General features: G+C 41.5%; 1 protein-coding gene across 1 annotated transcript in view; it reads right to left on the reverse strand.

The window, feature by feature from the left end:
* TEK (TEK receptor tyrosine kinase) overlaps positions 1-10,789 on the reverse strand; it is a 113,538-nt gene extending 102,749 nt beyond the window's left edge. Inside the window, exon 1 of the mRNA XM_022551600.2 lies at positions 10,593-10,789. Coding sequence (XP_022407308.1) covers positions 10,593-10,644 — 52 coding nt within the window. The 5' untranslated portion in view covers positions 10,645-10,789. The remainder of the gene's footprint in view (positions 1-10,592) is intronic.
* Between the last annotated feature and the right edge of the window lie 5,431 nt (positions 10,790-16,220).

Genomic DNA, 16,220 nt, shown 5'->3' on the forward strand with positions numbered 1-16,220 from the left:
TTTGAACATACACACACAAAAGAGTTCTAAAAAGGATTGGCTCTCTCATTCAGTTAGAGCGGTGTCTCTTAAACTGCACTGATGAATATGTCATTTTCATGATTCTTGCTGAGTCTACAGGAGACTTGTACAATTATTCTATTAACCATTCTCTTTAAATTAACTCATCTATTTTTTTCCTTAGCCTCAAATAATGCCAAAATACTCATTAAATTACATGATTGATATGATACATACACACATACATCTATATATACAAATAATTTTTATAATTAAAAATGTTCTTCCAAGCACCACATTAAATGATCTTTCAGGCCAGCAGTAGTATATGTAGCACACTTAGGAAAGCACTAGGTCAGAACATTTAATCCAATGCAAAACTATTTATTAACGCATTTCTCTTACTGATATGTCAAACACACACCATAGCTTAGTGGGCAAAGCATCAAGTAAACTGTAAATTGTAATTTAATATTCTAAGTACTATGGCAGAGACAAGCACAAGGGTGCCTGTATCCAACACCTCTTGGGCACCAATGCAAATCTTTCCCATTCCAGGTCTTGCTTCCGCTGCTTCTGCAGCCGCAGCTGATCAGACCTCCACAAGATTTGAGCAGGTGTAATATCAAAGTGGCTCACACAAAGCCCATGGGAGGATATCTCACTTCCTCCCTTGGGACTTTCTCTGGCACAACAGCATAGGACCCCAGCAGTAGCTTGTCAGCTTCTTGCATCTATATGACCCTTGAATAAAGGGGAGGAGAGCCATGGATGAATGCCCTTGAGTCTCATTTCATAAGGTTCCTCAAAAGGTCTGGAGCACCAGGCATCTGAGGCAGTGGCCAACGTGATAACACATGCTTGTACACTTCCATTCCCCTAGTCCCTCACTCTTGCTCCCTGGGATCACTTCCCAATAATCTACCTGCACGTATGCCTTTGCCTCAGTCCACGGGTTTTTTGTTTGTTTGTTTTGGTGGAATTCAGGCTAAGGCGGGGACCTAATCCATGCAAGAAGGTTAGGGAAGACTTCTTAGAAGAAATGACACTTGATATAAATCTCAAAGCATGAATAAGTCAGGTGAAGAAAAGAAAGTGAAGAGGATATTCTGGGCAGAAGGGACAGTGTACACAGTGTTCCCAGACCAGGGCTCAAACAAAGGCCCGGATGCTTGAAGGTGTAGTTTTAGAAACTGCAAAGATCCTGGAATGACTGGAATACACCCCCAGTGTAGCCTGAGGGACTAAGAATCACAAGAGCCTGGGCAAGACTGGCTCCTGAAAAGTTGCTGACCACAACCAACTACCACCGCCACCCTGCTCTTTGATTCTGGAGTGGTAGCAATGAATAGCAAAATAGGTGGGTATTTAAATCAACTCTGGAAGATTAGAAAGTGCCTTCCAGATTCAAGAGGTGCTGGACACAAAGAGGAATTGAGACTAAGGGGAGGAGGAATTAAAGGCAAGATGGTGGTGAAATACGAGCAGAGCTATGATCACGCACACATGCACATACACACATGTACTCCAGGATGGGTCCAAAAATTCAATAATGAGCTTGAAGTGAACCACACTGCACTGGGAATTGACAATGCCACAGAAAATTTTCAAGGACTAGGAATTAATAGGTTTGGAATAAATGAGTTGGGAACAATCTAGGGCAAAGCATCCTAGAGCCTCTGTTTAGTCAAGACCTGAGAAAACAGGAAATTGGGGGCTGGCAGGAGAAAAGTCGGGAGCACCATCCTGCCAGCTGGTAGGGCCATGGGAAGGAATTCCCTCACCTGCACTCCAGATTTTCAGCAAAAACCCAAGAACGCACAGCTCTAAGTTTTTCTCTCTTTGTCCCTGAGACAAGGCCAGGCTTAGGGTACCAATGCTGAGTTATCCCAAGGGAAGTCGGGGAGCTCCATCTGGCATAAAATAGGAGTTGCCTGCCCTCATGGATGGAGATGTGCTTTGAAAAGATTGGCATAAAGTGACATAAGATCTTCCAGGTTTGTTTAGAAGTAAACAATTTAAGAACATCTGATTTTTATTGAGTGCTCATCATGTACCCACACCATACTAAGTAATTTTAAGTAGTATCTTTTAAAATCTTCCCCTAAAACTACACAAATAAGTATTGTTATCAGTCTCGTTTTCTGGAAACCAGCCTGAGGTGACCATGAAACACTAGTTGGAACACAGTGAAGTGTTTGAAAGAGTCCAGGATTTGGGTTCAGGTCATTCTCAGTTTAACTCTTTTTTTTTTTTAATTAATAAATTAATTAACTTATTTTTGGCTGCGTTGGGTCTTCGTTGCTGTGTGTGGGCTTTCTCTAGTTGCGGCGAGCGGGGACTACTCTTCGTTGTGGTGCACAGCCTTCTCATTGCGGTGGCTTCTCTTGTGGAGCATGGGCTCTAGGCGCACAGGCTTCAGTAGTTGTGGCTTGCAGGCTCTAGAGCGCAGGCTCAGTAGTTGTGTCACATGGGCTTAGTTGCTCCGCGGCATGTGGGATCTTCCCAGACCAGGGCTCGAACCCGTGTCTCCTGCATTGGCAGGTGGATTCTTAACAGCTGTGCCACCAGGGAAGCCCTCAGTTTAATTCCTGCTGCCATCATTCCTACTGAGATCATGTGGTCACTCAGTACTATTCATTTTCAAGAGACAGAAAACAACTCAAAATAGCACAAGCAAATAAAGCCAACTGGCTCCCATAAATGGAAGGGGCAGGGATGGGTCTCCAATCTAAAAACACTGGATCCAGGGCTCAGATAATTTCAGAGTGCCTGTCTGGGTTCTGTTCTCTCTGTCTCTGTCATCATTCTTTCCTATCAAAGACTAGCTTCAAGTGCCAAGGAAAGCTGGCGGCTCCAGGTAAACAGTGTCCTCCCTGAAGAAAGAGAACATCTTGCTCATAAATTCCCAGAGAAGAGTCTATCTGGCCCTACTGGGTCATGCACCCTCCATCTGAACCAACTGCTGTCTTCTGATGGACAGTACACTCTGATCAGTGATTGGCAGTCCCATCAATGGAGGGAAAGCATGGTGGCTTTTGAAAAAATAGGAACGTTAGGCAGTCCCAAATAATGAATGTCCACAACATTTTAACCTTAGTCAAGTCACAACCTTTGTGAGCCTCAGTTTCACCATGTATTTTTAAAACAAAACAAAACAAATAATACCTATTGTGTGAGATTGTTGTGAGATGTTAAAAATCATATTAGGACTTCCCTGGCAGTCCAGTGGTCAAGGCTCCATGCTTCCACTGCAGGGAGCACAGGTTCGATCCCTGGTTGGGGAACTGAGATCCCGCACGCTGCGCAGTGCAGCCAAAAATAATAATAACAAAACTAAAAATAAAATAAAGGAGAAGAATTTTGAAAAATCATATTAAACACTTGGCACATAGCGACATTCGGCAGATGGTAGCCATTTTTGTTATTCCTGGTACTATTATTGTTTTGCGGTTGTTTTTGACACAGGGATCAGAATTCGAAGCCCATCCCAGATTCCCAGATGTCTAAAGCACTCCTGTCCCCAGGGTGGAGTCCCCTTTGGCTCTGGAGCCAGACGCCTTGCACAACCCAGGCCCTGTGTGCCAAGGTTAAGTTGGTTCACCATCTGACGGCCACGGAGCAGCGAGTGCCTTCCCAGCCCCAGCAATGTCAATACTGCCTTCCTGACTCCGCCTATTGTATCTGGAGGAAAGTGGCCGAGCATTGTCTTCCAGCGCTCCCCCCAGGAAGCATGATATCACCCTCTAACAAAAGCGGGAAAGCTGACAGATCTGCTGAGATGGGTGTGACCACCACACACCCCTCACTGGTCAAGCCCTGGGCAGGCAGAGCAAACAGCAGCCGCCCACATGCCCCTCAGCTGGCTGCCTAATGGGCTCCTTTTGCTCATCTTTAGGTTTTCTCCCTCTCTTTGTTACGTAACGTGCGTACCATGTTACACATGGTACCACTAGGCAGTGGGAACGCACTCCCTCTGATCAACAGATGTGTTGAAAAGAGTCAGGACTCTGCCCATCTGGCAGATCCATGTCTCCACACCTGCCCCTGCAGCCTTCGGGAAGAAACACAGGGAGAAGGATGGTCAGAATCCTGAAGGGACAAAAGGAGGCGGTGGGGGAAGGATGTAGAGGAAAGCAGACAAGGCTCAATCTAAAAAACATTCTGCACGTGTGATGCGAGTTGAGGAATAGTCTAGCTAGGCCGGTGGGAATTGGGTTATCAGTTTAAAATTCCAGAAATAAGGGAGGCAACTTTAGACATTCCCTTTCTTGAAGGCTGGGAGTGATGCTAGCTGATCTTCTGACACCCTTCCAGCTCTGGCACGGTAATGCTGTCAGTGCAGCTGGCTCTCTGTAAAATAACACACCTGCAGTCTGGTGCCCCCATGCCAAGCCCAGAGGCTGTCGCTCTGCTCTCCCCATCTTACCGTCCCCTTCTTTAAACTTTCTCCTTCCTTAGCTACCACAACAACAATTCTCTGAAATCCCAGGGAAGGAATCTGACTGGGTTTGCCTCTCCTGGCAACTCCCTGACTGCTTCTTCGTAGAACCCTTGGCTATCTGCTCTTTCTCTTCCTTTCACATAAGTCTTGGTATACAACTTATGTCTTCGCTTACCATAAACAAAGATTTCTATGTTTCAATCCCTTGCCCGACCCTCTTCTTCTGAGCTTCAGACCCAGAGAGCCAAATTTTGCTAAATATCCACCTTTAACATGGAAATTCAAAATCAACATACACAAAATAATTATTTCCTTCATGCCAGCCTGTCACCAAGCAGTTCCTTCTGCCATGTTTCCCAACACAGAGAATGGCAGAACCATTACCCAAACCAGAAGCCGGGAGCAATGCTTATTCACCCCACTTCCCACAACCTCCAATATATAACCAATTACCAGTCCCTACAGTTTCACCTCCTAAACACTTTCAAACCCCTTCTTCATCTAAGCCTCCCTTGCCTGGAGTGTTGGGAAGCCAAACTGGTCCAGGCCTAATTCTCTGCCATGTCAATACATGCTTCACACTATTATCAGAGTGAATTTTCCAAGACATAAATCAGATATGATAGAACACCATACTAAATTTCCATGTGTACAGAAAGAGGTACAAATGACTTAAAATGGCCTATGAGGCCCTTCCTGATCTGAACCCAACCTTAAGTCACCACCTCCTCCCTACATTCCAGACTTACTCAACTTCCCTGAGCTTGCCCAGCTATTTCACACCACCTGCTCCCTCTGATGGGAAGTTCTTTCTTCTCTTTTCCCTTTTATCTACTTAGTTTTAAAATCATTTGGCTTTGAGTAACTCATAACTACACTAGCTGTAATTTTTGGCAATATTCATTATTATTTAGGAGTTCTTGCAAAGTGAGGAAAATCTATCCTACAGATTATTTTCAATATAAATTTTATTCATACTAAATTTAGCAATTAATGAAGTTGACATTATATGTTTTTAGCCATTTATGTTTAATTTGGATTTTAAAGTTGCTTTTATTATTGAAGCCAATAAACATTTTTATAGCTCTTGAAAAGCTAGATTTTGATATACCCCTACTACATTATTTATCATAGCATCTTACAATTTATATGCCTATAGTCATCCTTCCTACTAAGATGTGAGTTTAGCAAGGGGAAAAAATAATTCATCCTTTTTTTCATTCCTGGTATCCAGTACAGTACTTGGTGCAAAGTAGGTCCTCAGTATGTCTTCATTGATTGAAATGATAGTTAAGTGAATGAATAAATGAATGAAAGGTGGGCAATAACTCAATAAATGTCTAGTGAATAAAACTATGTGTATCTTTAAAGTAATATTCAACAATCATACAATACCTAATATTATGTAAAATCTTGTTAAACCCACTTTCGTGAGTATATCTTTTACGTTTCACACCTAAGGGAAAAAAGGGATTTTCTTTTGACCTTATTTACATCAAATATTTAACATAAGGCAACCTTTTAAGATATGAGTGAATACTACTTGCAATATATACGAAATTGATTCTTATTGTTATCCTTTCAATGTTTAAAAGCCCTTTGTACAACAACAAACAATTTCCCTCTTTTTGTCAGGTCTGCCATGGTATACCAAAAGTTTCTTACTATGGCATATTAAACTCCATGCACTATGGAGAATAAGAAGTAAATAATATCCGTTGTCAACAATGTTAGAGGTTAACTGGGCTAAACCTATGTGTCTAAAGCTCAAAGGCACAGCCTGTGTGGGAAGGGAACTCAGAATCAGGGGAAGAACACGAGGAAGAGTTGGCCTAGGCAAACTAAGCTGAATTTTGTTTGCAGACTGAACATGGTGGGTGTCATTTCCAAATGGATAGAACAGCATGAACAAGAGCCAAGGGGAAAGTATGCATAGATGGTGGAGATGGGCCTGGTTGAAGTAGAAGAGCCATGAGCAGGGATAGGTGAGGGAAAGCACTAGAGAGTAGGCCAAGTGTTCTGGCTTGTCAAGTGGGGAGAGATCTGCACAAAATTTGAGAAACTGGCTTATGTTGAAGTCTTTTAGGAGAATGCTTCTAAGAGTAGTAAGTGACTCCCCTACACCTGGAAAACATTAGACTGGTCTTGAATGAGCCCAATGGTCCTCACAGCAACACTTCTCTTTTGATTACACTAGCTTCACTTACTAAGAGAGTTCTTCCTGGCTGAGTACTTTAACATGCATCATCACACTTGATGCTTATAACAACTCTGGGAAAAAAGTATTCTCAAATGTAAAAGATGAGAAAACTGTGTTTTGGAACAATCAAATAACTGGCCCATGGTCATCCAATTTGAGCTTAATCCCAGGTGTGTGACTTCACAATCTATACTCTTAACTCCTTCCCCTGCCTTCTTAATGAGATCCACCTCAGCCTCATAGAGCAGTGTCTTCAAAAGTGAGTCATAATAGCACAGGTGCATGTGGTTTTTCTTCTCCTAAGGCATGTTAACTGAGTTACAATTCAGCATAAAGTGACCATATCTGGGTCCACATTCAGAAAACAAACTCAGTTTGATTTCAGTGGGCAAAGATCTAGTGGCTCTTCTGACCTTTATCTACCTGCTAAGTGGTCGGTGAGGAGCCACAGGTAGTGAAATGAAAAGGATTTTCTTTTCACATTCCTAAAGACTATCAATCACCCAACCCATGCCCGAACCCTCTCCAGTGTGGGAACTCACTCCCCAGGGGGATAGTGATCCAGTTTTTAGAAGGTTTCCATCAACAAAGCCAAACTCTGTCTTTTGTGCAACTCCCTCCACCCCTGGATCCTAGACCTGACAAAATACAGTGTCAATCTACGGTGTCTGCTATGTGGAAACCCATGAAAATGCTGCTCCTTCATCTCTTCTCTCCTGACTAAATGTTCCCATATGACGAAGTTTCTAAAGCACTTACCTTCCCATTTGCCTACAATGTTTGCTGTCAAGCTTTTCAGTGTCTTCAGTGTTTAATGGATGTGCTTTGAGCAGCAGATGGAAGTGATTACCATCTCTAATTCTGACCCTATATTTTTACTATGCAAACGGTTACAGCTTATGTGTTACCTTTTTAGCAAGTAAAGCATGTGTTGGCGCCTATAAATTGGCTCCTTGCAATTCATCAAATTTTGTGTATCACCAAAACTTGGATGTCATTCACTAGAGCTCTCAGCAAACCAGGTCTCTCTCACATTGAACATACGTCATCTATCTATTGAATCCAAATGCATAACTTGACATTTATCTATTTTGACATTTATCTATTTATCTTTTGGGTTTGGTTCACCCTTCCAGCCTAGACAAATCTATTTGAATCCTGATTCTGTGCTCTTACCAATAAGCCATCTACAGGGAATAAGCTGTATCTTTTTAGGAATAGAGCTCCAGGAGATGAATTGATAATGTCAGAAAAAACTGGACCTCACCCATCTGAATCCCCCAAAGGATATAGCATAGTCTTCTGGATGAACTTAGAAGAGTTCTTCCCTCCTAGAGAGATGTCTTAGAAGGACTAGACTCTTGAAGGAAGCTCTCCCAGGGTAAGGCTGAAAGGGAAATGCTGAGAGCTCCCAACAAAAACAATGTTTAGGAGGGAGCATCTGAGAAGAGAGCAAAACTCCTCCTTCTGAGAATAATTCCCAGGTGTGTCTCTGTTCCCAGCTTCTACGCCTCCACCCTTGATTACTCAGACTTGATAACTAGCCTTCTAAGACCAACCCTAATCAGGAGGTTCCATCTGGGACCACTTCCCTGACCTTATAACTGAATTTCCTCTGCCACTCCAGACAAGATATTCACTATCTCTGAACCCAGGTTGTTACTTAAAATGTCAAATGAGACAGGAAAGAGGCATGAAGGCATGCTACTAGAGGCTTCACATTGGATCAATGTTGATCACAAAGGACATATTATGATAAAGCAGAAAGAGCGACTAGTTTTATTTTGTTTTTCTCTTTGGGAGAGCAGCCTGGTTTGGTGAGAATGAGAGAGTAGAGAAAATCTAGTATGTTTCTTAGAACTTGTTTCTAAGCTGGTATTGGCCATGATCTGCTCTTGGGAAGGGAATCTACCAGAATCTAGGTGGATTTGAGGGAAGCCTTCTAAAAACTACATACCTCCTCCAACCCTTTTATGGGTTAGCATCTACCACCCAGACTCACCTTCACTGAGGCAAATATGATAGTTTTTTCAGTTCTATTTGTTCAGAAAAAAGGAAGGACGAACAACCCACTAGACTAGAGAGAGAAAGCCATAAGTCATGAGCCCCTTGCTCCATTACTGTAGTCTGCCAGTAGAGTTTGGTTTGAAGAATGGGATCCTATGCCTGTAGACATAATCATGCTGGATTCTTATTGTTGCAATTATCAGGCCTTCAGTATTCATATTCATGGAGGCTTAGACGGAAAATCTAAGTTAGGATTTAGCACAACAGACCTACTCCAGAAACCAACCTTGCCAGTGTTACCCTTCCTTTCAACAAAAGCACGAAACCCCTCTCTTTGGGCTTCACCCTGCTTAAGTTAGTGCTGTGCTTTTGGTTTAGACACAGAGTAACTATTTTGCCACATAACTTTTTTGTTTGATTTTATGACATCTTTTCTAAGCCTATATTGCAAAGTGCCATAACATGGTCACTATGGGGAAAAAAGATGAATTAGAACAGAGTGTGTGTGTCTGTGTGTGTGTATATTATTTAACCTAAAAAGTATCTTAGAGCAGCTGTGCACCCCTGGGCTTTGCATGACTATAATCCCTGATGTAGAAGCAGTTCCAGATTTCATGTTACTGATAAATGTCACACAGAAAAAAAGCAAACCGAAAATGGAATTATGATAACTATTTGGCTTAAAGATGCATATTTTTGGAGAAATCAACATTATTTCTACATGAATATAAAAAATTTCTACATAGTGAAACTATCTCAGATAATCTTTCATTTTCAGCATTTACATTCTTAGTCTTAAAATATTATTAAATCCTCAATATAATTGATCAGTGAAAACAAACTGAAGAGCTATAAACAAACATGCAATTCTGTTATCTTATTTGATTAATTTTTTGAATATTTAATAATATAATATTGCAAACATATGAAAAATATAAAATAATTAGCAGATACTTACGTATACTTGGATCAAATTCTACTAATATAATATAGCCCACACCATTAAGTTCAGTAAATTTTCCCAAATTCATTTCCTATATCAATTCTATTTTCATTACAATAATTCAAATGCTTTCAAACTGAAGGGGAGAGATTGATGGCCATTATAGTTGTTATTTGTATTCTGTGATTTGATACCACTTTCATAGGTATCTCATAGGGTGAGTGAACTATAAGCCACGCCGCCATCTAGAGAATCTGAACAACAGACAACCTAAATCTAAGAACATTCAAGCCAACCATTCCTTAAACCCACAATAGGTTTTGTTACTCTCCTGTACCCAGTGATCTGGGTAATTGCCTAAACTTTCATTTCATTGGGCCAATAAAGACTTTACAAAGTCTTTATTATATGTGTGCCAAATACTTTTTAAATAAAACAAAAATTATATAGCCCTAATCTCCCTGACCCCAACTATAAGATAAAAACCAAAAAGCCTAGTGTTTGACTGCTTTGATTAAAATAGGATACAAATACGAAATCTTTATAGAAAAGCATTTTTGTTCTCATTTAAAAATGTCAATCTGTACAATGCCTTAAGTGGGTCCGAATCATTCTCAGCATGAATTTGATTTTTTTTTAATGACTGAAGATTTTCTTTGAAGCAGGTAAAGCCAGGTTTCTTCTTTTTCTATAGAGTAAGGAAACAATCTAGAATGAGGAACAGTAAAATAATGCACTCTGGTAAGCATGTCTCAGTCCTCACAGAGTCTGTGGTAACACAGCGGGCAATAATCCAGAAGAGAAACTCTAGAAAAATCAGTTCATGCCACAAGGACTTTCCATGTCAATCCTTACATACATTAAACGGAGACTCATGGAGAAACAGTCCCTGTGCCACAGCTGCCCCTTGTTACCAGCACTAAGCATTGGTGAGAGAGCCCAGAATCACTAACTCTGTTAAAAATATATTTTTTAAAGATAATAAAGCCAAACCTTACCAGAAAGGAGCAAGCTGACTCCATAGAGAACTAAGCCGGCTAAAGAATCCATGCTTCCCCAAATGTCTCCATCCAGTTTCCACAGATGTGCATGAGGTCCCAAGGATCCTTTCAAACACCCAGAGGTTTGTGACTTTCCATTCGCATGTCCTACTAGGTCTTGTTTACAAGTCAGAGGCAAGAAGGAACAGCACAGAAGCGGGCTGTAACAGTCTCATTTCTGTCTGAGCACAGGGAGTTTTAAGTTCCTTTTTCCTGTTTCCTTTGTAGATTAGGATGGGAAAAGCTGTATCTTAAAGGCATTTGGTATCAGCAAGGCTGGGGGCACTGTAAGCCCTATCCATCTTGCAATTCATCAAAACACTTATCTATTGCTGCTGCTTTTGCTGCTGTTGGAGGGATAGAGGAATTTTAGTTGGAAGTGTGGGTCCTGGTCAGCACTTTCAGAAACAATAGGGGTATCCTCTCCTAGGCGGGAAACTGAGAATAACAAGCCCTCCACCTATGTATGGTATGCGCTGATGACTGGCCCTTCTCAGCCCTCTAACGGCTCTCCCGGGTCTACTTGGGAGCCCTGACAGAAGGGGTTTTTGGGTGTGCGGAGCAGTTTTGGCTTTTGTTTTCTTGTTTTCACCCACATGGTTTGAATTGGGAAGAGAAGTTTTCGTGATGAAAGAACACAACCCCTAAAAACAATTAATTTGGGTAATTAACAGTGAGGTCAGTGCTCACTGTGGCCACAGAGACCAGAGTCCAAAATTGTTAGCCTGTTTTCTTACACACAGATGGCTTATCTTTTGGCCAAGAGCCCAAAGATATCCATGCTACTGGCCATCGCGTTAATTTTTTATTAACAATTCATCTGAAGATGATCTAATTTCTTAAAGAATTGGCAGAGAAGGGTTTTAGTAATACTAAGAGGGATTTCGTGGTTACTGGCCAACTTACTTTCAGAAGAAAATTGTATCCAAAATTTTAAAAATAACCTGTGTAAAAACCAAATACTATAAGTGATTAGATTGGGATAAAAATATTATTCATAAGAGCAGAGAGAGTACATAGGCCAAAAGGAAAATAACCACTGGGGTAACCATACCTGCAATGAAATCAGAGACCCTAAATTTATCCAGATGACAATTTCACCAAAATGCGAATTCTGACTTTAGCATAGAGAGCCGATACTTCAGTCATCACCTCGCCTTCATGCCGGAGGAAAGAGTTGTCTGATCCTTTTTCCTACTCACCACAGGAAAACGCAGATGCTCCTAGTCTTGCCTGATTTCTGTCCCAGGTTTTATCACATCAGTGATGATCTCAAGAACCAACTGATGTTTCCAGGCAGCTAAGGTAAAAAAGCTCAGGCTGTGTTTTCATGCAGACCTGGGTTCAAATACTGGCTCAGCCATGTGTGGTCTGAGACAAGTTACTGAAACTGTGAGTCTAAGTTTCAACAGCTATAAAATGACAATAATCTCTCCATCAAGGGGATTTTTGAGAGGATTAAATGAGGTTTAAAAATCCGTAAAAACATCTGGCACTGTTTCTAATTCATAGAAGGCTTTCATTAATTGTGTTAAAAGCTTCCTCCAGAACGCCATTCTCTATTCCTATGAGATGGCTTCAAGTTTGGCCATAAAGAACCAGACTAGGAGTCAGGGATTCTGGGTTCTAGTTTTAGTTCTGCCATGATCTGCCCGTGAGGCTTTGGACCATTCACTTCCCATCTCTAGGCCACGTTTTCCTCAACTGTAAAGTGAAGGATTTAGACTGGTTATGACTAATTTCCCTTCTGATTGTAACACCTCATAGCCTAAATGACTAAACTGTCCAACTCTCAGCATCTCCAGGTTGATTCCTAGGATCTTTCATCTGGGCAGTTCAAAGAAGATGCTAGCTTTGTATCTCCGTCACTGTGAAAGTCTGAGGGGGTCACCAAAGTGCTCTACTTAAGCACATTGTATCTGGGACTTTGTGAGGTCCACCGGCCCCAGGCCATGTGGAGCAGCAGGGGAAGGAAGACATTGGAAACAAACCAACCCCAGGGCACCTGCCTTCCCAGGCACAGCTTCCCCTGTTTGTGCTTGATGGGCAAACAAGGAAGCCATCATTGCTCTCGCTCCCTCCTTTTTGCTGGTTCTTGTGGGCTGAGTGTGTTGCTACCTTGCGTCCTTTCCTGCGCTGCCTGCCTCTGTTATCCACAAAAGCAGTCCAGCTTCATCCTTCCACATCATCCAGAATGATCTACTCTTACCCAGAACTGAGAGTCAGGTCCTTCCTCCCTCCATTATCCAGGTTGAGTGACTCAATTTCACTCTTCTCTCTGTAATCCAGAAATATTGCTCAGTTTAATTTATTTCTTCATTATCCCAAAGAGCCATGTAGCTTAACTTCATCTTCCAGGATCCAGAAATATTATTCCATGTAATCCTTTTCACTGTTATCCAGAATATTGACGCCATATAACAAGTACTGCTGGATTTCCTGAGCCTCTGATTATACAGCTAGTCAAAAGGCTAAGCAACTTTCATGTGGGAGGTCTGAATCTTTGGCATGTAAATTCCAGGTGTAAAGTGAAGATAACTTGTGGACAAAAGTGTCCAGACATGCTCTGCTCCAGCTTTCTGCCCTATGGATCTTAGAACATGGAGAACCTATTGAGAAATTACAATATGAGCTTCACTACCAAGTGCAAGGCCAATAGGTCAGCAGAGCTGATTGGCAACAGGTTGGGAAGTTGCACAACTGGATGGCATGCCAGGATTTCCAAGGGAAGGGAGAGGCCATTTCCATGTCTGGACAGGACTTTCCCCAATACATAATGTATTAAGGAAATACCACACACTTGGACATGGCCACAACCCTTCTCTACAAAGCTGGCTGTGGTCATCATCAGGGCATCTTCATCCCCTGAAGAGCCTTGTTGGGGACCAGCTGGATCAGCTCTCTATCCTCAGCAGCTCCATCCACCCAGAAATATTGAAAGGCTCTTCCCATTCTTGCCTGATTAACACCTAGTTATCTTCTGGGTCTCAGTTTCAGAAAGGTCTTCCCTGACCTATTCAATCCAAATCAGGTCTTCCCTGTTATTCCATCCCTACACTCTGTCCTTTTTTTTCACAGTACTAATCACAATTGGTAATCATGTATTTGTGTCTTCATCTTTTTAATGTCTCTTTTCCCCCAGCTGACTGATATCTTCATGAGGCAGGAAACATATCTAATTTATTCACCACTGAATTCCCAGATCTGACCACAGTGCCTGGAAGGTCATAGTATGTCTTGAATAGATACTTAACGAATTAAGAAATGAGTGAAGAGGGCTTCCCTGGTGGCGCAGTGGTTAAGAGTCCGCCTGCCGATGCAGGGGACATGGGTTCGTGCCCCGGTCCGGGAAGATCCCACGTGCCGCGGAGCAGCTGGGCCCGTGAGCCATGGCCACTGAGCCTGCGCGTCCGGAGCCTGTGCTCCGCAACGGGAGAGGCCACACAGTGAGAGGCCCACGTACTGCAAAGAAAAAAAAAAAAAAAAAAAAGAAATGAATGAACAGACTCCCATCGTTACCTATATACTCATACCTTGAGAACGCTTTGGAGACAGGCAAACCTAGATTACATGTTATAGCTGTAATTTACTCTCTGTATGACCAGGGCAATTTAATTCACATCTCTGAACCTCAGATTCCCCATCTTTAAATGGAAGACAATAATGCCTAATTCATGAGATAATATATACATAGTATCTGGCACAAGTACATATTTAATAAAGGCTTTCTATGGGTTTCTTCTCCATCTACAACCACCACACTACCCCTGGATTGTTATATAGAGCTATTTGCAATGAGGAAACAAGGTCCCACACAGGCTAAGTAACTTGCTCAGCTGTGGGTAGCAGAGGGAGTATCAGAATCCTGGTCTCTTGGCCTCCAATTTTTGCAAAGTTGGCTCTTTTTTTTCATAGTTCATCTTCAGACCACAATGTGCAGAAAAGTAGATAAAGAGAAAGGTAGCAAACATCACAAACACCAACAGGGTATGCCCAGACTTTAGGAAAGTACTTGCAATGAAACTTTGACAGATAATGGAAAAGTTTGATGACACTGATAAATGCAGACATTTATCATTGTGCTTCCGAAATAGTGGTAATAATATCAGGATCTGGGGGCACCCCACTGCCATGCTCCAGGGAAGTGAAAGGGGCTTCCTTGTTAGTCAAGCTTACTCAGCTTACTTTAATTTGATTTTTCCAGACACACTTATAGCAGCACAAGAAAGAAAAACAAACCAATACACAAGCAAACAAAATATTCAGAGAAACAGGGCACTTGGCTGATATTTCATTTTCTAGTCTCTGCCCTTTGTACTTAATATGTGAAAAAGTAATCTACAGAAAACATTGAAAGTCTTTGAGATGGATTAATCAAAATAGCAATGGATAAATTAAAAATGTGAAGAGGTGTGGAAAATAACTTATACAATGTTCCTATAAGCTGGTACCACATGTCTAGAGGCCACTATCACAAATATGTAGCAAGTCTTAGATGCACATCATTTGGCCCAGAAAATCCACTTTTATGATATAACCCAAGCCCAAATAAAAGATGTGCCCAACATTTATGTATGAGGGCATTACAGAAGTATTGTTGATAATAATCAAAACCTGGAAACAATCTAAATAGCCAACAAAAATGGATTATTAATATAAATCATGGTACACGGAGAAATCCCATACAAATGTCAAAATGTTGTGATGGAAGCATACTGACATGGAAAGATGTAAGGATGTTTATGCTGTATTATTGATTGGGAAAAACAACAGTTTGGACAGCATGAAATTTATACACATGCATACATTCTCTCTCTCTCTCTCTCTCTCTCTCCCTCTCTCTCTCTCTCTCTATATATATATATGTGTGTGTATATTTATATATTATATACTTATATATGTATAAAATATACAACAAAATGTTAAAAGTTACTATTTCTGGGTTATTGAAAAACTGATCGTTTTTATTTTCTTTATAATTTCTATAATTTCAGCATTATAGAAATGAATATATATGTACAAATGAAAATGATTAGGGGGAAATCCTTGAGACAGTGGACCCAGGGCAGTAGGATGTACCTTAAAACACCCATTGGCAAATATGAAACAGAATGCAGGTGAACCACAGCCTCCAGGAGGTGAGCAAACAGGGTGGGGTGTTGACTTCTGGTAGTGCAGCACTGGTGCTCTGCCTTTTGCAGGGCTGTGGGCACTGAAGCTCCAGAGTCATCACATCTGTCTTCTTAAGGACTTTCGTGAACTTTTTTCGTGAAACCACTGCACCTAACGGTGGCTAGAAGAAAAGGAAGGGTCATCAACAATTAAGTCCTGGTCTTCAGCCAGAACACCACAGTTAAAGTGGCAACACCCACTCTGGTCTGGAGCGGAGTTGATGGCCATGGAAAATACCTGACCCTCTCTGAACCTCATTTACTCTAAACCTTTTTTTTTTGAGCATCGAAGTGGCAAGCACTGTACTAATTGTTGTAGGAAGAGACACATAGAGAAGATGTGGTCTCTGCTCTGGAAGCTCACAATTATACAATCCCAGCCATGGTGACAATGCATCAAAACAGGAAAAGTTAA

Source organism: Delphinapterus leucas, chromosome 6 (assembly GCF_059928025.1).
Source record: "Delphinapterus leucas isolate spDelLeu-1000000601 "Yukka" chromosome 6, BTC_Dleu_Yukka2, whole genome shotgun sequence".
Lineage (NCBI taxonomy): Eukaryota > Metazoa > Chordata > Mammalia > Artiodactyla > Monodontidae > Delphinapterus > Delphinapterus leucas.